This window comes from Schistocerca nitens, chromosome 8 (assembly GCF_023898315.1).
Source record: "Schistocerca nitens isolate TAMUIC-IGC-003100 chromosome 8, iqSchNite1.1, whole genome shotgun sequence".
In the NCBI taxonomy this organism is placed as follows: domain Eukaryota; kingdom Metazoa; phylum Arthropoda; class Insecta; order Orthoptera; family Acrididae; genus Schistocerca; species Schistocerca nitens.
Window position 1 is genome coordinate 534561567 of NC_064621.1, and position 24755 is coordinate 534586321.

The following is a 24755-nucleotide window of genomic DNA, read 5'->3' on the forward strand; positions in this document are numbered from 1 at the left end:
GTCTATAGTTCTGCACATCTGTTCGACGTCCCTTCTTGAAAACAGGGATGACCTGTGCCCTTTTCCAATCCTTTGGAACACTACGCTCTTCTAGAGGCCTACAGTACACCGCTGCAAGAAGAGGGGCAAGTTCCTTTGCGTACTCTGTGTAAAATCGAACTGGTATCCCATCAGGTCCAGTGGCCTTTCCTCTTTTGAGCGATTTTAATTGTTTCTCTATCCCTCTGCCGTCTATTTCGATATCTACCATTTTGTCATCTGTGCGACAACCTGGAGAAGGAACTACAGTACAGTTTTCCTCTGTGAAACAGCTTTGGAAAAAGACATTTAGTATTTTGGCCTTTAGTCTGTCATCCTCTGTTTCAGTACCATTTTGGTCACAGAGTGTCTGGACATTTTGTTTTGATGTAAGACCAAAATTTCTTAGGATTTTCTGCCAAGTCAGTACATAGAACTTTACTTTCGAATTAATTGAACGCCTCTCGCATAGCCCTTCTCACACTACATTTCGCTTTGCGTAATTTTTGTTTGTCTGCAAGGCTTTGGCTATGTTTATGTTTGCTGTGAAGTTCCCTTTGCTTCCGCAGCAGTTTTCTAACTCGGTTGTTGTACCTCGGTGGCTCTTTTCCATCTCTTACGATCTTGCTTGGCACATACTCATCTAACGCATATTGTACGATGGTTTTGAACTTTGTCCACTGATCCTCAACACTATCTGTACTCGAGACAAAACTTTTGTGTTGAGCCGTCAGGTACTCTGTAATCTGCTTTTTGTCAATTTTGCTAAACAGAAAAATCTTCCTACCTTTTTTAATATTTCTATTTACGGCTGAAATCATTGGTGCAGTAACCGCTTTATGATCTAACTCTTCAGGCTTTCCCGGCGATCTAATGACATCTTGGGTTGTCGGGTGTTCTGCCGGATATCAGCGTCGTACTTGCACGATATTTCGGTCACGTAGCTCGTAACCTTCATCAGGTGCGGCCTGAGACTGCAGTCTCAGGTCGCACCTGATGAAGGTTACGAGCTACTTGACCGAAATATCGTGCAAGTACGACGCTGATATCCGGCAGAACACCCGACAACCCAAGATGTCACTTTATGATCGCTGATTCCCTGTTCTGCGTTAACTGTTTCAAATAGTTCGGGGCTGTTTGTAACCAGAAGGTCTAATATGTTATCGCCACGAGTCGGTTCTCTGTTTAACTGCTCAAGGTAGTTTTCAGATAAAGCACTTTAAAAAAATTTCACTGGATTCTTCGTCTCTGCCACCTGTTATGAACGTTTGAGTCTCCCAGTCTATATCCGGCAAATTAAAATCTCCACCCAGAACTATAACATGGTGGGGAAATCCACTCGAAATATTTTCCAAATTATCCTTCAGGTGTTCAGCCACAACAGCTGCTGAGCCAGGGGGCCTATAGGGACATCCAATTACCATGTCTGAGCCTGCTTGAACAGTGACCTTCACCCAAATTATTTCACATTTCGGGTCTCCGTCAATTTCCTTCGATACTATTGCACTTCTTATCGCTATAAACACGCCTCCCCCTTCACTGTCCAGCCTGTCTCTGCAGTATACATTCCAATCTGAGTTTAGGATTTCATTACTGTTTACGTCTGGTTTCAGCCAACTTTCTGTCCCTAGTATTATATGGGCGTTGTGACTGTTTATTAATGAGAGCAGTTCTGGGACCTTTCTATAGATGCTCCTGCAGTTTACTATTAGCACATTAATATTGTTATTTCCTGTTGCATTTTGCCTACTCCTATCTTGCCGCGTCTCAGGAGGCGTCTTGTCGGGCCTAGGGAGGGAATACTCTAACCTAAAAAAACCCCATGTGCACTCCATAAGTACTCCGCTACCCTTCTAGCCGCTTCCGGCGTGTAGTGCATGGCTGACCTATTCAGGGGGACCCTACATTTCTCCACCCGATAACGGAGGTCGAGAAATTTGCACCCCAGATCTCCGCAGAATCGTCTGAGCCTCTCGTTTAAGGCTTCCACTCGGCTCAAAACCAGAGGACCGCGATTGGTTCTGGGAACGCTACTACAAATAGTTAGCTCTGATTCCACCCCGCGAGCGAGGCTTTCCGCCTTCACCAATTCCGCCAACCACCTGTACGAACTGAGGATGACCTCTGAACCCAGACGGCAGGTGTCATTGGTGCTGACATGTGCAACAATTTGCAGTCGGGTGCACCCAGTGCTCTCTATCACCGCCAGCCAGAGAATACTGCTGAAATATATACAAAAACAAATTTTAGTATCCCCACCAGCAGACATTACTATGTAGGCAGATGAGTTGGCACAGGTCCAGTTGTAAGATGAGTATACTGCGTACACGTATTTACGTGGGTTCAGATTCTCTGCTTCCCACAGATCAATTCACGTGGTAAGTCCACTCCTCTCATGGGGTTCTGTTCTGAGACTGCTACTGAACTACTGTTGGCCTGTACTTAGTACTAATGTTGTAGTGTCTTCTGCAAATACTAAAGTGGCAACAAAGGATGTTCTTACGTGTGACGTCCCTCTTTTTTACTCTTTCCCTATTTTTATAGTGCTCACTTTGGCCTACCATGGAACCAGCCTCTGCAATGCTAGCAGAGGCAGGAACAGTTGTGCCTACAGAAGGAGCAGCAGCAGAAATGGCAACAGGAGCAGATAACTGATAACCCAGAATGTGGACTTGCTTCGCACCATGCCCTTGCTGGTGGGGGTCACATTATCACTGGGCAGTATTCTTCGTTGCCCTACCATCATCTGCCAGTACTGATGAGTCTACAGAAAGGTGGGAGAATTACCAGCGCCAGCTGCTGCTTCAGTGTCCAGTAGGGTGCAGTATCAATCAGGCTGATTATTTTGGCTTGTTGTTGTCCAGCAGCATGGGTTAATATGAAGTTGTCAAATGTTTGAAGCCTTTCACTGAGCCCAAGAAGCTTCTCTTTGATGTAGCTTTCACAGTATTTCGGCCATCAAACCCATGTAATGGTTGCACGGTTGCAGTTTAACCAACATCACAAGTTTCCTGGGCAGTTGCACGCATCCTGAATCACCGATTTGCAAGGCCTCTGGCGTGTCATTTCGAGTGTCCCAAATATGCTACTTCTTACACAGACTCGCTAATTCAGGAAATGTGATTCTCTGGTTAGCTCCTGACCACAAGGTTCAGACTAGAGATTGACCCCGTTTGACCCTTCTTTAGCTCACATAGCCCACATTGTGGAATCGTATCAGCTTATGGCGGCGGCTAGAGACTTCCTTTCTAATGATTGGCATGTGGCTCAATTAGGTGAACATGGTCAACATCCTCCAGTGTCCCATGGTATACTGCAGGTGGCCTCGCCTCGCACCGAGTCACATGTTGATGATTCTGGTGTAACAGTGTTGCAGTGCTGTCTGTCTTGCGTGCACTGAGCTCAGTGGGTTCACATCACTCGCAGTGTTTTAAGTAATGTCCACAGTAATTTTTGGGTCCTCAGCATCATTCTCCTTCTGCTAGTTGGGTGACCCAGTGGTCCTATATAAAGGGTGAAGCCCTCCATGCCCACACCATGGCCAACACCAAAGGTCTACTGCCATCTCTGCATAGGGGTAAGTGTTCACTAAGTGAGGTCTTTGCAGGATGTGGGTACTGTAGCATTTGCGTACATCCGGTTATGATTAACCATTAGTATGTGCTCATCTGAAGATAGATTGAGTCAAAAATTGAATGAAGGGTAGCAGTTTGAAGGGTAGAGGAAAAAAAGTGCCAAGGTAAGAGCCAAGACAAAAAAAAAAAATCCTCGATACTCGTGTCGGTTAGTAAGAGCAGTAGTGGACTGCTTGTTATCTGCAACAGATCGTGCAAGGGTTAGGTAAGTTAGCAGCATCATCAACGACACCCTGAGGCTGGAGTAATTCACCTTTAGGAATCCCCACTCAACACAACAAACCCTCCACGCAGTTAAACATATAACACATGGCTACAATACGAACAAAGCCACAGGGCCTGTGTTCCTGGACATTGAAAACGCTTTTGACCATCTTTGGCACAACGGCCCCATATGTAAACTAAGCGATGCTAGTTTCCCTGACAGGCTCGTAAGTCTCATACACTAATATCTCACCAACAGGCCAAACAGTTGACACGAAATGGTATTCAAGCTGGAGTACCCCAGGGATGCATGCTGGGGGTCATGATTTTCAAACTCTACATTAATGATCTCCCAGAAACACAAAACGCGACATTAGCCATCTAAATGGAAGACACAGCCATCCTTGAGTAAGACTGGAAACCATCAAACATAAATTCATGATTACAGACAACACTCAGAACTGTCAAGACTTGGTTCAAACAGTGGCATATTAAAATAAGCATTGAGTGCAAAGTGGTTCTGTTGCAACACAGACCAAAATTACTGTGAAGCAAACATCAACACTGTAGAGACATAATGCTACATGCACGCCAATCATTTCTGCAAGAAAGTTAGATACCTCAGTGTCTGGCTGGACCAGAAATTTACATCGCGGGCAGGGAGGGGGGACGTGTGTGTGTGTGTGTGGGGGGGGGGGGGGGGGGGGGGGTAGCTCACAGAATACGTTGCCAACAGAGTGCACATAAAGCTCAAACAGGGAAAGTACATTAGATAGGAAGGTATATACATGACGATGATCAGTCCTCTGATGATGTATGCAGCTCCCATCTAGGGATATAGAGCTCCCACACGCCTGTGTCATCTGCAGTTCACACATAACAAAATGCCATGTATCATCAGCAATTCTTCACACTACTCTCGCACTGATGACCTTAACAATGAATACTGCCTTGAACCCTCAAGGAGAGTATCAAAAAAACTCACCACATGACTATACAGGAACTTGGGACACTCGAACAATCCTTTCATCCTTACTCTGGGAAACATTGATCACAAGCTTAGGTGGAAGCATAAGTGACCAAAGACACTGCTAGCTAGGGCCTAACCACCTACGGCAAGCTAAAGCACACTCACAAGTGACAACATTGGCGAGTCTATGCACATCAGCACTACTGACTGGATATGAGAGCTGCTATCACAGGCGACCAACAGGCAACAGCAGGGAAGCCAATAAACTTGCACATTAATGCATAAACAAACAGCCTACACTACACAGTATGTGACCTATCGGACACTAACCAATAATGAACTCAACTGTTACAGGCATGCTGATGTTGGCCAAGAAGATAACGCCAGTACCCAGCTGTGGCTGCAGAGTGACAGCCCTTCACAAAGTCGAAGGATCTGCCTGTATGATACCTGTTCCTGCACCTGATTGTCATTTTTTGCACGTACACCGAGATGCCTGCACGTGGAGGCCATACGTACGGTTTGCCATAAGTTAGGGCTTTAGCAGCTGTTTGTGACTGTGGGCGGGCCACGTTTCAGTTGTGGGACATCCCGGTGTTTTCCCTGGACTCTGGGGCTGTCTCAGCCACCCCGCACATGCAGCCCCAGTGTATTTTTCTGACATCGATAGTGGAAGGGCACATGGTCAAATTCGAAGTACACATGGAGCGTCAGTCAGCCTCATTAATCTAAATATTTATGACTTCTTGGGGTGCCCAGAGTTGCAATGGCCACTCCATCATGTTGTGTCTGAAAGTAAAACAATGTATTTCCTTGCGAGGGCAATTCTCCATCTCCGAGAGTTACAAGAACATGGAATGGCAACTTTCGCTGTTAGTGGTCAATTCACCATTGGTGCAGAATATCTTTGGGCTTGGTACTTTTTCAAGTTTTGCATTTAGTGTCTCAATTAATTCCTTTTCAAGTTTGGACTCCTTACTGCAGTCAAACAGCACACTGTTTGAGAATACCTCAGATGGACAGAACATTTTGGGGCACATGTTTGTCTAGCCATCAGTGGTACATACTCTTTGTCGCCCCTGCCCCATTCCCTTCACCACACACAACAACGTAAAGTCTGAGTTGCAAAGTTGGCAGGATCAGGATATCATTTCTTCTTATTTGCTAAGTCACCCCTTTGAGTGCGATTCAGGAACCTGATGGTGCTATGCTCCTTTGCAAAAAGTTTAAACAGACTGTCAATGTGCAATGTGTAGTGGATTCGTATTCCATTCTGTGGCGGGTGGAGTCACTGGCAAAGCTGGCATGGTGGCCAGTATTTTTCCAGCATTGACTTGCACAATGCTTACTGGATGCCATTTCTTGGACTTTCCTGGTCCTTGACACCCCCTTTGGTCTAAACCAGTTTAACTGCTTACCTTTTGGAATCTCATCTGCACCTGGAATTTACCAACAGTGTCTGGATCAGTGTCAATTACCCTGATGACATCTGTGTCGTGCCCTATTAGGAAGGAGAATTTACTAAACCCTCAATCTGTTTTCAAGTGCCTCCTGGAGAATAGCACTCGTTGCAGGCTGGAGAACTGCTGTTATCTCCCAGAGGATAAATTTTTTGGGTCATGTGCTTAGTAAAGATGCTCTTGTCCCCAATGATGAGCACATCAAGGCCACTGTCCACCTATCAGCACCTGAAGGAGCACCTGAAGGAGCACCAGTCTTTTTTTAGTAAGATTTCTTATTGTGCTCAGTTCATTCTCCAGGACATACACATCTGCCAGCCTCTTAACCAGCTTCACTGGAATGGCATTAAGTCTGTCTAGTCTGCGAAGTGCCAATGGGCTTTTCAGTCTCTCAAACAACGTTCATGCTCTGCTCCGTATCTGGTGTCCTTCATGCCATATAAACCTTTAACCCTGGTCTGTGCTGCATCCCAGCATGACATTGGTGGTGTCCTATCCTACTGGAACCTGGACGGTCCTGGAAGACACTTTCCTCTGGGCAACATAATTATTCACATAGGGAAAAGGAACTGTTAGCTATTACTTTCGGGGTTAAAAAATTTCATCTCTTCCTGTATGGGCAGATGTTCCTCCTCATCGCTGATCACAAACTATTGATTTCCAGGACATGACAGCCCACCAGTTATGGTGGCGAGTCCCTCTTTCTCAGTAACTACAGTTATGACATTTGTTACTGCTCCACTGCCCAGAGTGCCAATACTGATGCACTATTGTGGCTAGTGCCTTTCAGTAAATCCTGTTGGATTTTCCATCGTCAGCACATAAGGTTTCAACCACAACACCTGCTGACCCACCATTCCAGAGAAGCGTTTCAGCAGTCCAGATGGATCGGTCAGAGCATGCTTCTTTAGGTGTGGATCAAGTGTGGTGCACATTTTTTCTCCTCTGTGATGCATCCTCACATGTGTCACACTGGGGTATGACTCAGATGAACTCACTGATGCGACATCACATTTACTGGCTGATGATTGATTGTGACACTGAATATCAGGTATATGTTTTTGGTGTCTATGCATGGAACCAGGTTGCACCACCATGCCAGATCTCACCTTGGCCTTTCCCAAAAGGAAAAGGGGAGAAGATACAGGGCACCTTCACAAGTCCATTTTTGGGCAACACATGGTTGTTGGTGGCCAATATGCTGCTGAATTTCCTGCACATCGCCAAGCTGTCCCTCAAGTCATCAACTACCATTGTTTGATCATAGTCAGTTACTTCTGCCATCGAGAGATCCTTCCCTCGTGTCCAATAATGGTAGTGAATTTTTGTTGTGGGAGCCTGAAACCTGCAATGGAAGGCACATGTGTCATGTCATATGGGCAGACCAGCTGATGGAAGTGTTTACTTACAAGTAGCAGTAAACAGAGCAAGCCAGTGCTCATGTGGAGTTAACATGCTGCAGACCTCACCTTAAACTTTGTGTCAAGTGTTGTCATGTACTGTCAGCCATCCACACCAGCTGCCTGCCGAGCAGATTTCTGTACATGTTTTTAGGCAAGTTCGGAAGCACTGCATCTCTCAGAGCAATTCACACAGCAGGTACATTTCTCTTCCAGGTTCTATTCCCCTGTCACCAAGCCACTGTCGGCCCAATAAGTACTTGCACTGACAGTGTTAAGCAGCAGCATTTTCATTCCTCCTGCAGATACTAAACAAATAATGAAAGTGCTGTCTGTTTCCAGAACCTTTTGTTCCATGCCTTCCTTCTCAGACACTGTGAGTTCTCTTACCCAGCATTCTTATTGACAAGTGGACTTGGGGTTATAAAAGTTAACAGTGCTGTCATTACTTACTTTTTGTATGGCTATTGGCAGTAACTGGATTCACACCACTTTACAAGAAAGGACTATCTTTCCTTGCTTCATTCTTTCATAACTTAATAACTGAAGTACTATTTGATAACATTTTGAAACCTAACTAACTGGTCTGAAGATTTTGTTATTTAAGATTGGAAGCTCATTTACTACTTTTAGCATCTCATTTCTTCATTTAATATACTCAGCATCACCTGATTTAATTCAACTACATTCCAATAATCTTGTTTTACTTTTGTTGACATCCACCTCATAAACTCTTTTCACAACACTATCTATTCTGCTCAACTGCTTTTCCAAGTCCTTTATCATTGCTGATTGAATTACAGTGTCACTGGCAAACTTCTACTTTTTATTACTTCTCCCTGAGGTTTAACTGCCTCCCCAAATTTCTCCTTGGTTTCCTTTACTGCTTGCTCTAAGTACATATTGACTGACACCGGAGAAAGGTTACAACTTTGTCACACTCATTTCTCAGCAATTGCCTCAATTTCACAACCTTCAACTCTTACGATTGCAGCATGGTTTCTGCACAAATCGTAGATAAATTTTCACACTCTGTGTTTTACCATTGCTAACTTCATAATTTCAAAGTGTGTATTCTAGTCAACACAGTCAAAAAAGCATTCTCTAAATCCAAAAATGCTATAAATGTAGGTTTGCCTCTCTTCAGTCTATACTCTAAAGTAAGTCATAGGATCAGCCTCATGAATTCCTACATTTCTCTGAAACTCAATGGCATTCATCAGTAAATAATTTGTTTCAGTATTTTGCAACAATGACTTGTTGAATTTCAGCACTAATATGTAAAAATATATTTTTAGTAATATTGCAGAGATAGAAGTTAAACAAAATCACTACATTTCATATTCTAAAGTTGAATTTATTGTTGTACTTAACCTTAGTACAAATTTATAAATTGTTTTCATTGCTGAAACATTAGTCAGATTATTTGAATCTGAATTTAAACGTTATTGACTGGTGAGTGAACCCTTCACTTTTAGCATTGGGAAACATGCCAATGACTCTACCATGCCCACCCTAAAAGTATCAAGACGGAAATAGGTAACCGAGTCTTCTGTAGGCATCATATGTAGCATGTTCCACCTGTGTCACTGCAGTGAGGTGGCAACACCGCAAGGCTGTACCTACACACATCAAAAATACCTCTCTTATCAATCAGTAGCCACAAACAATTATTTCATTCGTTATGTAAATCTATCTGGATTATGTCTGTCTCAGCTATTCTTTGCCCTCGGGTTCCCACTGAACTTCCATTGTTTTCATACATCACAATTCAGATTCTAAATATTAATATGTAGGCAGAGAAAATCTTTTTGCCAAGAGCCATCACAGAAAAACCATGGAGAACAACATTAAATTACTTTAGTTGGAATCAGGGGGTCCTTCTACAGTCAAAAGAGAAAAATGGATTGTTAATAACAGATGGGATTTTAAACATGGTAACTTAGAAATTGTAGTAACCAAGTCAAGATTAGCAGGGAGATGTCATAACTGAGCCAATAAGGAGATGAAATTATGTGCAGGAAAAATAGGAAAGAAGTATGAAAAACATGTAAGAAAATAAATAAATGAAATGAAAATGAAAGGAAAGGAATAAGGAAATGAAAGAACAAGAGAAACAAGGCCAGAAAATTAACATTAAGCCATGTGTTTGATCAAATACAGACTACAATGTGTGTAGTGCATACATCCACACAACAACAAAGAGTGAAAATTCAAAAGCTGTGAAACAGTCACCACTGCTTTTTAAGTAGTTGTCCACCAGTCAACACAAAGTGAGCTGTAGTCTGTCCTTAAACTATTAGTTGAAACTTCTAACTTTGTCACAGCTCTGTCCTATTGCAGACATACACTAGTGAAATTTTGACAGCAATGTGAATGAGAGCAAAAGGATGCTGCGCTGCTACAAAGAAGATGACAAACCACAATCCTGGGACCTCCAAGCATGCGTTACTGAATGGGGTTTCAGAAGAATGAATAACTACAACTACTTAAAAAATAGTTTCCACTTGAAACAGTAAACACTTCAGGAACCAAGGAGTTACTTTTTGGAGTGCTGACATGTCAAGTATATTTGGAAGCAAAAATATTACTTCTAGTTAAATACAACAAAGTTTGTCACATATTTTTATCACTTTCTAATAATTTTATTTGTTATTTTATAACAAGGCAATAAAAGAAATACCTACAATTCTGACTACACTGTAATGAGCAATTTTAAGTGGATAATGTTAACTCAGAAAATCAGCTTCTAATTTCTTATAAAACACTTACCCAAAGGAAGCAAAATTTAATCCAAAAAGTCTATCATGAATGCTGGCATGCAAATTATAACAGTATTATCAGATTAAAATGGCATGCACTGAAAATCTTCAATAATTAATTATCAAAATTGTCAAAAAGTTAGCATGCAAGTTACAATCTCACAGTATGCTGAAGAGAAAGCATTTTTAAAATATACAAAAATGAAAAGAGTGAATAATTGTCATGCAAGTGAGTGACGAATAACACACACAATACATAACACCATATTGTTGTTTTCACAGATATGTATGTTACAGTTACAAATGTGGCATTATATCTTCCTATAAAACTTTTTAATGTGTGTTACATTAGAGCTCCAAGGCAGAAGATGGTTCTCTAGAAATAGTCACAGTTGATCTATTTTTGCCATCCACCATACTCCTCTTTTCTGAGCTTATGTCCAAACTAGAATGATTCTGATTTTAATTTTAATTCTAATTTTACTTCCAAAATAAAAAGCTCATCTCAACATCATGTCTCCCCACAAAACAATCAATATGACTCTGGAAAGAATTTATTGCAAAAAGAATTCAGACCATCATTATTCAGACTGTGGAAAAAAATCATCTTCCATTAGTTTCAGCTTTGCAGTCAAAGGAGACAGAAGTAATCCTCTAAACTGTAGACCCATATCACTGACACCGATTTGTAGCAGAAATTTGGAACATTTACTATAGAAAATTATTTACCCACATAACCATCACAGAATCAGAAAACATAGTTCTTGTCAAACAACTTGCTCTTTCCAGAATGACATTTTCACTCTGTAGTGGAGTGTGCGCTGATATGAAACTTCCTGGTAGATTAAAACTGTGTGCCGGACCTAAGACTCAAGCTCTGGGCCTTTGCCTTTCACAGGCAAGTGCTCTACCAACTGAGCTACCCCAGCACGACTCACAACCTGTCCTCACAGCTTTCATTCCGCCAGTACCTCTTCTCCTAACTTCACAGAAGCTCTCCTGCATACATTGAAGAACTAGCACTCCTGGAAGAAAGGATACTGTGGAGACAAGACTTAGCCACAGCCTGGGGGATGTTTCCAGAATTGCATTTTCACTCTGTAGCTGAGTGTGCGCTGATATGAAACTTCCTGGTAGATTAAAACTGTGTGCTGGACTAAGACTCAAATTCAGTAGAGCACTTGCCCGTGAAAGGCAAAGGTCTGAAGTCCGAGTCTCGGTCTGGCACACAGTTTCAATCTGCCAAGAAGTTTCAACTTAATCTAAATTTACGTGAGGCAATCATGCTATCAATGGGCAGTCTCAAGTTTGGTATAAACTTCTATAGTTCCAGAAATCTTTTGGCACTATTCCTCATAAGCAGCTTCTAATCAAATTGTCTAGCAACAGAGTACCAAATCAGTTATTTGACAATTTGCAATTTCCTGTCAGCAGTTCTCACAAGTCCTCTGCTGTTCTTAATCTACAATAACAATTTAGGAGACAATCTGAGCAACTCTCTTAGCTTGATAGCAAATGATGCTCTTATTTACCATCTAGTAAGTCATCAGAAGATCAAAACGAGTTGCACAATAATTTGGGCAAGTTACTTGCATTATGCAAAAAGTGGCAATTGACCATAACCAATAACAAGTATGAACCCCTCAAAAAAAGTTAAATTTCCGTTACATGGTAAATCACAAAAATTTTAAGGCTGTTGATTCAACTGAATACCGAGGACTTACAACCATGATACACTTAATTGGAACCATCACACAGAAAATGTTGGGGGAAGGCAAACCAATGATTGCATTTTATTTGCAAATCACTTAGGCGATGTAGCAACACATCTAGCAAAGAAACTGTCTATACTGCACTTGTCTGTCTTCTGGAGTGCTGCTGCATGGTATGGGATCTTTATCACACAGGACTGACAGAAGACCTTGAAAATATTTAAAGAAAGGCAGCTCGTGGGGATAATATGTCATAGGCATGATAAGCATGTTGCGGTGGCAAACATTACAACGAAAGACATATTTTGTTGTAGTGAGGTATTTTCACTTAAGCATGCAGTAGTTGTGTGCGGACTGACATTCTGTACAGATGAATTTTTTTCTTTTCTTTTAATCCCATTGGACGTACGAATCACATGACTCGTGTATCTTCCTACAATCAGCAGTCCTACGTTACTCCGTTTTATTTGGACTGGAACAGTGGTGGTAGAATGGTCAACAATTGCGAACTCACAGTCCCATGTGAACAATGGTGTTCTGTGTAATTTGTGGTGTTGGTTTCAGGAGTAACAGTAAAAGGTAACCCATTATTTCCATATTATTATCAATTCTCAGGAGTTTCTTATTATTGCAGTGTTATCTTCTATTAGTTATGCTGTTTAGTTAGGTTCAGGTTAGTTAGTTATTTTATTTATATTTTTTCTTTGAAGAATGGATGCATATGAAAGGGAGTCTGAAAGAATCAGAAAGTTACTTGCTGAGGCTTTGGCAGGGAGTGATCATGAAGGTGACTTTGATGACGAATGTGAAGAAAATGTAGATGAGGTAGAAGAGTAACCTGAAAATTCTGATACAGAACAAGAGGTGTCTGATTGTGAAGATGCTGTAGACAATATCAAAAATGGCCCAACATCAGGTTATGAAATGTAATAAACAGGTACCTCCAAAAACTGTCAGAACCAGGTCTGAAAATATAATAATCCATCTTCATGGCATAAAGCCCACTCTACAACATCTGAAAAGGTCAAATGAAATTTGGAAGCACTTTTTTACTGATGGTATTGTCAGCAAAATAGCAGAAAACACGAACCTGTTTATCGAGTCCCAGAGAGGTAAATTTTCCGCAGACATGGACTGCAATGCTAAGAGTGCAAGTGAAATTCAAGCTCTAATACTTTTACTGTATTTGGCTGGAATGATAAAGGCTAACCATCTAAGTGCAGATGATCTATGGAAGACTGATGGTACAAATTTTTGGCCTCACCATGTCACTGCCTAGATTTTGCATCCTCCTCAGATATCTGCGATTTGACAAAAAGTTGACAAGAGAAGAAAGACTGAAATATGATAAGTAAACTCAAATAAATATTTTTGACATTTTTGTCCAGAACTGCAAACCAGTGTACACTCCCCTCGAGTACCTCACAATCAACAAGAAGTTAGAGGTATTTTGAGGCAGCTGTCAGATTAGACAGTACATACACAGAAAGCTGAACAAATAAAGAATAAAAATATTTGCTCTTTGTGACGCCATTATGTACTCAGGGTGTATACTAGGGCAAGGAGTAAAAATCCTGGGCTTTTCCAGGATTTCCCAGTTAAAAATGCACTTTTTCCCCCATGAAAACACACTTTTTCCATGTTAAGTGACAGTATATTTTCCCTCAGGACTGTAAAATTTATTAATCCTATGAATGGTTAAGGTTTTATACACTGGAACTTTCTGGCACTTTAAGGGGGAGGGAGAGAACACTGCAAAGTATAAATTCAAATTCCACCAAACACAGCACATTAGTTTCTGAAGCATAGAAATCAAGATTGCGATGTGCCATTGTAGGCCAATCATAGCTAATGTTATGCGAGCCGATGACAGCAGTTATTCAAGAGCTTAGGCCACGTGATGTAGTCAGTCAACAGCAATATCACTGTTAAGTAGTGAGAACACAAATAGGAAAAGTTTACACTTTAAATTACTATAAATAGTGCACATATAGTTCACATATAATATTGGTCATTTTTTATGTGTGTTACACTTTAAGATAAATATCACATAAATGTGCCAGGAAAATTTTAAAAAATGAATAAACGTCTGGTCTTCTGGGCTCGAAATTCTTCTAAGCAGCTGGTTCTCAAAGTGTTAAGTTTTAAATGAGAGTTGAATGCTCTGTGACTTAAGAAATTCACCCAACATTCTCACAGGTAACATAATTGTTGTGACTCGCCAATCTTTCAAAGTGCCGCCGCGCAGTTACGCGCGTCCTCTACACGCGGCGCTTTCTGCCAGCCATGCAGCAGCAGCACCATCTAAGCAGCCAGCCAGCCAGCAGCCGCTAGACTCGGACTCAGTTATGATTTGACTGTTAAGGTGTACACACATCTTCCTCTGTTTACTTGATCTGTGACTTTCATGTATTGCATCTTCCTTGAAATATATTTGTTAAACTTGAAGTTATAACAATAATTCATCTTGCATAAAAGGAAATTTACTTTGAAACTAATGCTTCTCAAACCACCATTCGTAATACTTTACTGTGACCTGTTAGAAACACACTCGTTTCAGCAACTGCCAACAAGCATCAGAAAACAAGTGTTACTGTGTGGGCACAGCTACAATGGCCTAGGAAGCTGGTATGTTTGTACAAACTTACATTACGTCATAAAAGAAACAGGACACCAGAGGCTACTCCAAGAGCATCAGAATTTGGCCAAAACATACTAAAATGCAAAATTCTGTACATGGCTGCACATTCAGAGACCATGAATATTTACAATTAAAAGAAAACAGCCCTCAGTCACTAATTAGTGACCGCAGGCTCTTTTCTTTTAACTGACACAAAAATGCATAATTCGGCTTAAGGTGAACATTCGTATGTCCAGATTCGCAATGAAGTAGGCCCCAACCTGATATTAAGCTTCTCAGTGTGGTTTTTTGGATGTAAATTTTCTTGGGGTACCACTATTGTATTATCTCATGTTATGTTCTTTATTACAAAATAATTCCACATGTGCCAGAAGATGAAAACATGGATGCGAAATTCAGCGAACAGTTGAAACTAGTTAACATTGCAGTGAAACACTTCATTTCATATAAACTGACTGCCTCTGCAGAAAAGATTAATAAAAGCCAAATGTCTTTAGCAAACCAACAAAAATGACTTCATTGTTCTGCAAGGCACTTAATGCTTCACAGCCAAAAACATGGAAATAAAATAAAATCAGAAAACAAACTAATAACAATTTTACCTTCCGTAATTATGTGAATGTATTTTAATTTACTTGATAGCTCCCAGCCACAGAAATCCGTTTTATTTTCATTTGACATGAGAGCTTGAAATGATGAGGAAACAGCAAAATCACTAACAGCCATACTTCAAGTAGCCAGAAGCAGGAGAAGGTACTGCTCATACATGACTCAACTACGCATGCACATGAGCCCACTGGAAAATGTTCAAACGAACCTAATGCAAACAATTGTGACATCACACTCATCGTAAGCAGTTTGTTGTTATGAAGTATTGCACAGTCTTCGTCCTAAAGCCTTTGACACATTTTGCTCTTGACAGACATTAGAGTATCAGTTCTTACCAGCCAAAATTACAAAAAGTTAACTGAAAACTAGAACACCGAAAAATTCCCGGAATTCTAAAAAATTCCAGGCTTTTTCCCAGTTTTCTCCTGAATGAAAAGATTCCCATGTTTTTTTCTAGTTGTCCCGGAGTGTATACATTGTGTGTATTATATTATTGATATGGAAGTGCATGTTGGAACACAACCAGAAGGGCAATATTATGTAAGTAATACTCCAGCAGCTGTAGTTCAAAGACTGTGTATCTCCATCAGAGGAATTGGCAGGAATATCACACTGGATAACTGGTTACCTGTCGTCAGTTGGCTGAAACACTGAAAAACAATTTTTGGCTAACTTTATTACGAACCATACAAAAAAAACAAAAAGGAATTGCCACTGAAATCCATGAAGCCCAGTAAGCATGAAGTGGGTTCAAATACATTTTCCTTCAGAAAAATCTTGCACTCCTGTATCATATATTCCTAAGAAAGGCAGAAACGTTGTACTGGTATCCAGTCTTCACCATGATGACAGTATTGACAAAGAGACAGGCAAAGCAGAAATGATAGTCACGTATAATAAGATGAAAGACGGCACAAACACATGCGACAAGTTGTGTGGTGTCTACAATTGCACAAGACACAGTTGCCAATGACCTATGGTCATATTTTATTCGTTACTCAATGTTGGAGGCATCAATCCTTTAGTGATTCATGCTGCTACCAACCCGGCCAGCTGGACTCCACGAAGGAATTTTCTGCACCATTTCTCTCATGAGCTTGTTACAGAACACATGCGAGTCCTGGCTGCCTTGAGTAACATATTGTCTAATATTCCTATATGGATTTGTGAAATTTTCCAAACTGAAGTGAAAGCAAGGCCTGTCAACAACATCCTAACAGACAGTGAGGGAATTGTGCATACTGTGACAGCAGAAAGAATGGACCTACCGGATGGAGCTGCTGCAAATGTAGTAAATATCTGTGTTTGGAACATGCAAGTGTTATTTGTTCAGAATGTTTAAAAACCGAAAACTGTGACTGAAATGTGTAAACTGAAAAACTGTTGTAATCAATGTGTGCCTTTCATCCTGTTTACAATATTATTATACATCTTTTTCATATGCACAAATAAGTAATGTAACATATTTGGAAACTTAGAATTTCAGTGGAACAGGGAAACTTATCATTTCAGTGGAACTGGACAGAATTTAAAGCATTAGAAAAGGTATGTACTTAGCACATTAAAATCAAATGCAGTAAACTGCATATTCTCAATTACTTTGTTGATTTTTACTTATATATCTGTATTTATCGGCATGCGGATTGACATTCCGCAGCAACTATTAACGGTACTAAACATGGTGCAACTACTGCAGGGTTAATATCAATCATCAACTTTCTCCTCTGAATGCCAAAATATCATGACCACTCCCACATACACAAGGACAAATGAGCATTGAAACAGAATAACAGAAATCTGAGCTTGCACGGAAAGACTTAGGTGTTCTTTTTTCCCATGTGCTATTTGAGAGGGGAATGGTGATAGCACTGGCAGAAATTACATAACAGTCATAGTTCCAGCTCCATAGTCTTAAATATTCATTAGAAAATATCTGGTGTCAACAAGTTTGTTTGCGTGGCCATCATGTGCACCAAGCACAGAAATATTTGTTTTGTAATTAAAAACTGCCCTTTCTTGTTGCAATGTATTTTGTTTCTCCCAGACAATTTTGCCTTCCACTTTAAGGTACCTTCAGTGGGATAGTTACTCACATTTTAGGTTGGCATCTGCATTTCCTCTCATCTGTTCACATGGAAGTCACACTATAACTTCACTAACGAAACATAAGCACGTTTTTCAAGTTTTCAACTTTTTTTTTTTTTTCAAAATTTTCATATTGTTTCCCTAAATGCCTCATCTTGTTTGGTTTGTTTGTCTCCATGAACTCACAGTAGTTACATCTTTAAATCACAGTTTTCAATCAAATACATACAACTAGTGCTCCAAAACAATATGAAAATTTTGAAGAAAAAGTTGAAAACATGAAAAACATTCTTATGTTTCATAAGTGAAGTTACTGTGTGACTTCCAGGTGACCAGATGAGAGGAAACACAGATGCCAACCACACACATCAAAAACCACTCCACTGAAGATGCCTTAAAGTAAAAGGCAAAATGCATCTGGTAGAAATAAAATACACTGCAGCAAGAAAAGGTGGTTTTTATTTACAAAATAAACATATCTGGTATTATTGACACAGCACTTATTTCCTGCACCATTCCTATATACAAAGGAATCACACAATTCTGACCACCTTACTAACTGGTACATTCCTCTAATAACCATAATACATACACAATAAGTGGTTTTGCAACTCAGTAGAAAAAATTTTGTCCATGCTGAATGTTTGAGAATGAAGGAACTATGAAATAAGTTAAACAATTTGTTCGCATTTGACAAATGGCAAATCAGCTACAAGGTGAGGATTCAGAGGTCTGGAGCCTCCAGCTGGAAAATGGAGATACTTGTATGATTTTCTGAGAGTTGGCTAGTTAAGGTGTATCACAACTGGTGTCACTGTAGAGAAATAATGAACCATCAGCACAGTTTTTCAAAAGAGTGGTAGATGCAGACAAGAGACAAATACAGTAATCACATTGGTGTGTGTCAATGGAAGCAACACATTTACATGAATGTTTCACAAGCATATTCATAGAGGAACAAACGTTGAGCTGAGCATGTGCATATAATTTCCTACCAAGCCCCATCACCATCTTTCAACACAACTGAGCAAAACACCATACACATTGTAAGGTAGGAATAATCAATACAAGACAGTATAGTTCTTCACTGTCTTTGCTGGTTCCCAGACTAATAAGACCTCATCTCTGTTCATGGAATCACAGTTTCATCTCTCCACACTGACATAGACAATGAAATTGCACACTGTATGTTTGGTCACCCCAGATCTTAATACACTGCCATATCAAAGCTATATGAAATTGTACAGAACCACCCGCACCATATTACACGATTTAGTTATTTCACAGAGTATATTCTGTCATACATTTTTTTCATACCCATTTCTGAATATCCACAGTATGTGTAAAAACTTATGTACCTACCCCCCCCCCCTTCCTCCTGCGATGCTGAACAATGAAGCTTCTCAGGAAAAAATAATTAAATTCAAAATATATGTAGCAACTCGAGGAAGAAAAGCAGCAACCCCAATAACCTTCAGCCAAACAACCCACTAATGGTAACAGTTAGTCAATATAATACACAGTTCACCTAAAACTGAATTAAAGTAATGAAGTTCAACTTTAACAAATGTGGATTTTCGGCAAAGTATACCACACAAAAAGAATAAGATGAAGTGCTGAGCATTCTGAAGAATTATATATATACTGTGAACCAAAAACATGCAAAAGTTAGTATGGCTGAACTACGTAAGATATGTTACATTTTGGGTGAAAAGAAAAGTTTCTCCTTTCAGTTACAAAAAAGACAGAATAAAATATACTACCACTGTCACTGTTTTATGCTTTGTGCACTACTATAAAAAAAGCCTTTTCTTGGAGAAACAACTGTCATTGGGCAGTAAATTTTAAGACAATGAAGTATATTTTTTGACATCAAGAGTACAATAAAAATGAGACACTTGGCTGGAATAAGGTGTGAGAGATGTTGGACTAAAATACAGGATACACACAGTGATTCATAGAATGTCAAGTGGTACAACAGGAAGAACATTACTACTGTATCTCGGGTAATTGCTGGTGTCATAAGACATGAATATCAAGTGCTGATTGGAAAGGAATAAATTATTGTGGCAGTAATACTGAAACTGATCACAACACTTAGTTTACGATTCCTATGTAACCCCCCACGAACCATGGACCTTGCCGTTGGTGGGGAGGCTTGCGTGCCTCAACGATACAGATAGCCGTACCGTAGGTGCAACCACAATGGAGGGGTATCTGTTGAGAGGCCAGACAAACGTGTGGTTCCTGAAGAGGGGCAGCAGCCTTTTCAGTAGTTGCAGGGGCAACAGTCTGCATGATTCACTGATCTGGCCTTGTAACATTAACCAAAACGGCCTTGCTGTTGTGGTACTGCGAATGGCTGAAAGCAAGGGGAAACTACAGCCGTAATTTTTCCCGAGGGCATGCAGCTTTACTGTATGGTTAAATGATATGGTGTCCTCTTGGGTAAAATATTTCGGAGGTGAAATAGTCCCCCATTCGGATCTCCGGGCGGGGACTACTCAAGAGGGCGTCGTTATCAGGAGAAAGAAAACTGGCATTCTACAGATCGGAGCGTGGAATGTCAGATCCCTTAATCGGGCAGGTAGGTTAGAAAATTTAAAAACGGAAATGGATAGGTTAAAGTTAGATACAGTGGGAATTAGTGAAATTCGGTGGCAGGAGGAACAAGACTTTTGGTCAGGCGAATACAGGATCATAAATACAAAATCAAATAGGGGTAATGCAGGGGTACCTTTAATAATGGATAGGAAAATAGGAGTGTGGGTAAGCTACTACAAACAGCATAGTGAACGCATTATTGTGGCCAAGATAGACACACAGCCCATGCCTACTACAGTAGTACAAGTTTATATGCCAACTAGCTCTGCAGATGATGAAGAAAATGATGAAATGTATGACGAGATAAAAGAAATTATTCAGGTAGTGAAAGGAGACGAAAATTTAATAGTCATGGGTGACTGGAATTCAATAGTAGGAAAAGGGAGAGAAGGAAACATAGTAGGTAGATATGGATTGGGGGGAAGAAATAAAAGAGGAAGCCACCTGGTAGAATTCTGCACAGAGCATAACTTAATCATAGCTAACACTTGGTTCAAGAATCATAAAAGAAGGTTGTATACCTGGAAGAATCCTGGAGATACTAAAAGGTATCAGATAGATTATATAATGGTAAGACAGAGATTTAGGAACCAGGTTTTAAATTGTAGGACATTTCCAGGGGCAGATGTGGACTCTGACCACAATCTATTGGTTATGAACTGTAGATTAAAAATGAAGAAATTGCAAAAAGGTGCTAATTTAAGGAGATGGGACCTGGATAAACTGACTAAACCAGAGGTTGTACAGAGTTTCAGGGAGAGCATAAGGAAACAATTGACAGGAATGGGGGAAAGAAATACAGTAGAAGACGAATGGGTAGCTCTGAGGGATGAAGTAGTGAAGGCAGCAGAGGATCAAGTAGGTAAAAAGACGAGGGCTAGTAGAAATCCTTGGGTAACAGAAGAAATATTGAATTTTATTGATGAAAGGAGAAAATATACAAATGCAGTAAATGAAGCAGGCAAAAAGGAATACAAACGTCTCAAAAATGAGATTGACAGGAAGTGCAAAATGGCTGAGTAGGCATGGCTGGAGGACAAATGTAAGGAAGTGGAGGCTTATCTCACTAGGGGTAAGATAGATACAGCCTACAGGAAAATTAGAGCAACCTTTGGAGGAAAGAGAGCCACTTGTATGAATATCAAGAGCTCAGATGGAAACCCAGTTCTAAGCAAAGAGGGGAAAGCAGAAAGGTGGAAGGAGTATATAGAGGGTCTATACAAGGGCGATGTACTTGAGGACAATATTATGGAAATGGAAGAGGATGTAGATGAAGATGAAATGGGAGATATGATACTGCGTGAAGAGTTTGACAGAGCACTGAAAGACCTGAGCCGAAACAAGGCCCCGGGAGTAGACAACATTCCATTAGAACTATTGATGGCGTTGGGAGAGCCAGTCATGACAAAACTCTACCATCTGGTGAACAAGATGTACGAGACAGGCGAAATACCCTCAGACTTCAAGAAGAATATAATAATTCCAATCCCAAAGAAAGCAGGTGTTGACAGATGTGAAAATTACCGAACTATCAGTTTAATAAGTCACAGCTGCAAAATACTAACACGAATTATTTACAGACGAATGGAAAAACTGGTAGAAGCCAACCTCGGGGAAGATCAGTTTGAATTTTGTAGAAATGTTGGAATACGTGAGGCAATACTGACCTTACGACTTATCTTAGAAGAAAGACTAAGAAAAGGCAAAACTATGTTTCTAGCATTTCTAGCCTTAGAGAAAGCTTTTGACAATGTTGACTGGAATACTCTCTTTCAAATACTAAAGGTGGCAGGGGTAAAATACAGGGAGCGAAAAGCTATTTACAATTTGTACAGAAACCAGATGGCAATTATAAGAGTCAAGGGGCATGAAAGGGAAGCAGTGGTTGGGAAGGGAGTGAGACAGGGTTGTAGCCTCTCCCCGATGTTATTCAATCTGTATATTGAGCAAGCAGTAAAGGAAACAAAAGAAAAATTTGGAGTAGGTATTAAAATCCAGGGAGAAGAAATAAAAACTTTGAGGTTCGCCGATGACATTGTAATTCTGTCAGAGACAGCAAAGGACTTGGAAGAGCAGTTGAATGGAATGGATAGTGTCTTGAAAGGAGGATATAAGATGAACATCAACAAAAGCAAAACAAGGATAATGGAATGTACTCGAATTAAGTCGGGTGATGCTGAGGGAATTAGATTAGGAAATGAGACACTTAAAGTAGTAAAGGAGTTTTGCTATTTGGGGAGCAAAATAACTGAACTTGATTAGAAGAAGGGATCGGTTGGTAGGACATGTCCTGAGGCATCAAGGGATCACCAATTTAGCATTGGAGGGCAGCGTGGAGGGTAAAAATCGTAGAGGGAGACCAAGAGATGAATACACTAAGCAGATTCAGAGGGATGTAGGTTGCAGTAGGTACTGGGAGATGAAGGAGCTTGCACAGGATAGAATAGCATGGAGAGCTGCATCAAACCAGTCTCAGGACTGAAGACAACAACAACAACAACATGTAAATAGTGGCTAATGTATAGAAGATAATGCAGAACATGAAGTTATCACGGTGCTTACAGAGAGGAATACTGCTCCCAGAAGATTTTTGTATGTGTGCTCAATTATTGTTAAATACCTATTATCGCAACATCTTTTATTTGTCGGGGCATCAGATAAATGGCAGAAACTTTGAGTAATGCAATAACTACATTTCATCACTGTTGTCATCATGTTTGTCATTGTCAATGTCAAGCTACTTTGCCTCATTCAATCTATTACCTATTGATGTAATGGTTAAAAGATCTGAAGTTGGGGTTCATTTTTTAATTTGTACATACAAGCTGCATTTTGCACAACATTTTATTTGAAAACTCGAGGAAATATTAAGCTTTCAGAGAAACAAATTTATGGTAACGTAAAATGAGCAATTTATTTCAGAACTCTTACATCAATATTGCAAAAATTACAAAAGACTTTCTTGCTTAACCAGTTTGAGTGAAAAATAAAAAAGTCCTGAGTTAAAAGAGGTGATACTTTGAAGAACCACAAAACTTTCTAATATCCCTTTTAAATCTCTTTATCAGTCAGTTCCACTACTGGTACATTATTGCCCATAAATTGTTAAGAATCATCTGTGTACAATGTGTTAGTGAATCATGGGTAGAAACTTTGAATGTCTTATCTATGAATATCATCTAACATTCACTTATCATTGCTGTGATATCACCTGCAAGTATGCGCAGAGGATGTACTGAGATTATGGCTGTAAGTTAACTGAACATGAAAATGTAAATACCAAATTTTGGATTGAGACTTAATTCAAAAGTTTGTAATTAGGGTTTCCATTCACTATGATCTATGTTATCTTCATTATTTTTTCAGAAGATAACATACATCACAATTTGTTTACTTACTGTGGCCTAGTCCTGCTAATGTGATTAAAACAAACATGAAAAGTTAGTAACTGGCATAATTAAAAGTAAATTACTATGGAAAATCCAAGAAGTTACTTAATCAGAATAATAAGCATTATTTACGTCGTCCACATCAACATAACATATCCAGCAACAACAAATATACTTGCTGTTTTTATATTACATATAGTTAGCCAAACTGTGCGGTTCAAAAATAAATAAACAGCTTATCAGAAAGAAAAGAAAATAAACAGATGGGTGGCCCATGGATTCCTAGCAATGTTAATATTTCTACAAAGTACTGTTTATGGCAGGCTATTAATTTTCCCGTATAATTCATAAGAGTATTTTTTATTCTTATTCAGAATGGTGAAAAACCTTTACTAAGATATGTCTATTTCAATGATATTATCTGCTTAAATGACATCATATGCATATATCGCAATCGTCAGTGTATTTACAGACAATGGGAGATCATTTTCATTCTGTAATAGTTACACTTCAATTGATTTAAAAATATAAATACATGCATTGGTTACAAATCAACTAAAAATTAAGTAATTTGCATATTTTTATTAAAAGTAAATAAATAACAATAATTATGACAGCTCCAGGCTGACACACACACCTAATTACTGCCAGAAGACAAGATAATGTGCCCTACTGTCAGTAATGGGTCTGGTTCTCAGAAAACAAGACATTTTACACAAGCTGGCAAGCACAACATACATAATTTACATACCCACTTCAGGATCATTGTTTGAATGCCACACTAATACTGATAATACATTAATAAAATCTGAAGATATACAACATGATGGCTGTAATATTTATTTCCAGCATAAACAGTGTGGTCCTTACTGGTTCTAATGATTTTTTAGTTTAGATTCTATTAATTCCTCAGAAATGTAACTGTGATCAAAACTATTTCTTCCCCATATCAAATTTCACTAACATTTCCATCAAAAAAGGTGTAAAATAGTTTGCAATTACTCCCTATGTGGACCATTTGAATGCCACACATTTTTTGAACTTCATACCAGCCTAAAAGAAGTACAGAAGCTGATTTATACTCACAACATATCGTCCTTGGCAAATATTATATACATATCACAGCTGCAAAGTGTTATCCTACAGATTCCTTTTCTACCTTCTTCATTAACTTATCAACAACAACTGTAGTTTACACACAGTCAAAATAAGCTTCAATTCGTCCATATTATTAGACAATAACTTTCATTACAAAAGATTTTACAA

General features: G+C 39.6%; 1 protein-coding gene across 3 annotated transcripts in view; it reads right to left on the reverse strand.

The window, feature by feature from the left end:
* The window catches only part of LOC126198537 (eye-specific diacylglycerol kinase), a 679131-nt gene that overhangs the window by 78591 nt on the left and 575785 nt on the right, over positions 1 to 24755 (reverse strand). Inside the window, exon 16 of one of the 3 annotated variants that reach the window (XM_049934937.1) lies at positions 10460 to 10501. The exons of the other annotated variants lie outside the window; for them this stretch is intronic. Coding sequence (XP_049790894.1) covers positions 10460 to 10501 — 42 coding nt within the window. The remainder of the gene's footprint in view (positions 1 to 10459; positions 10502 to 24755) is intronic. 3 annotated transcript variants of the gene reach the window in all.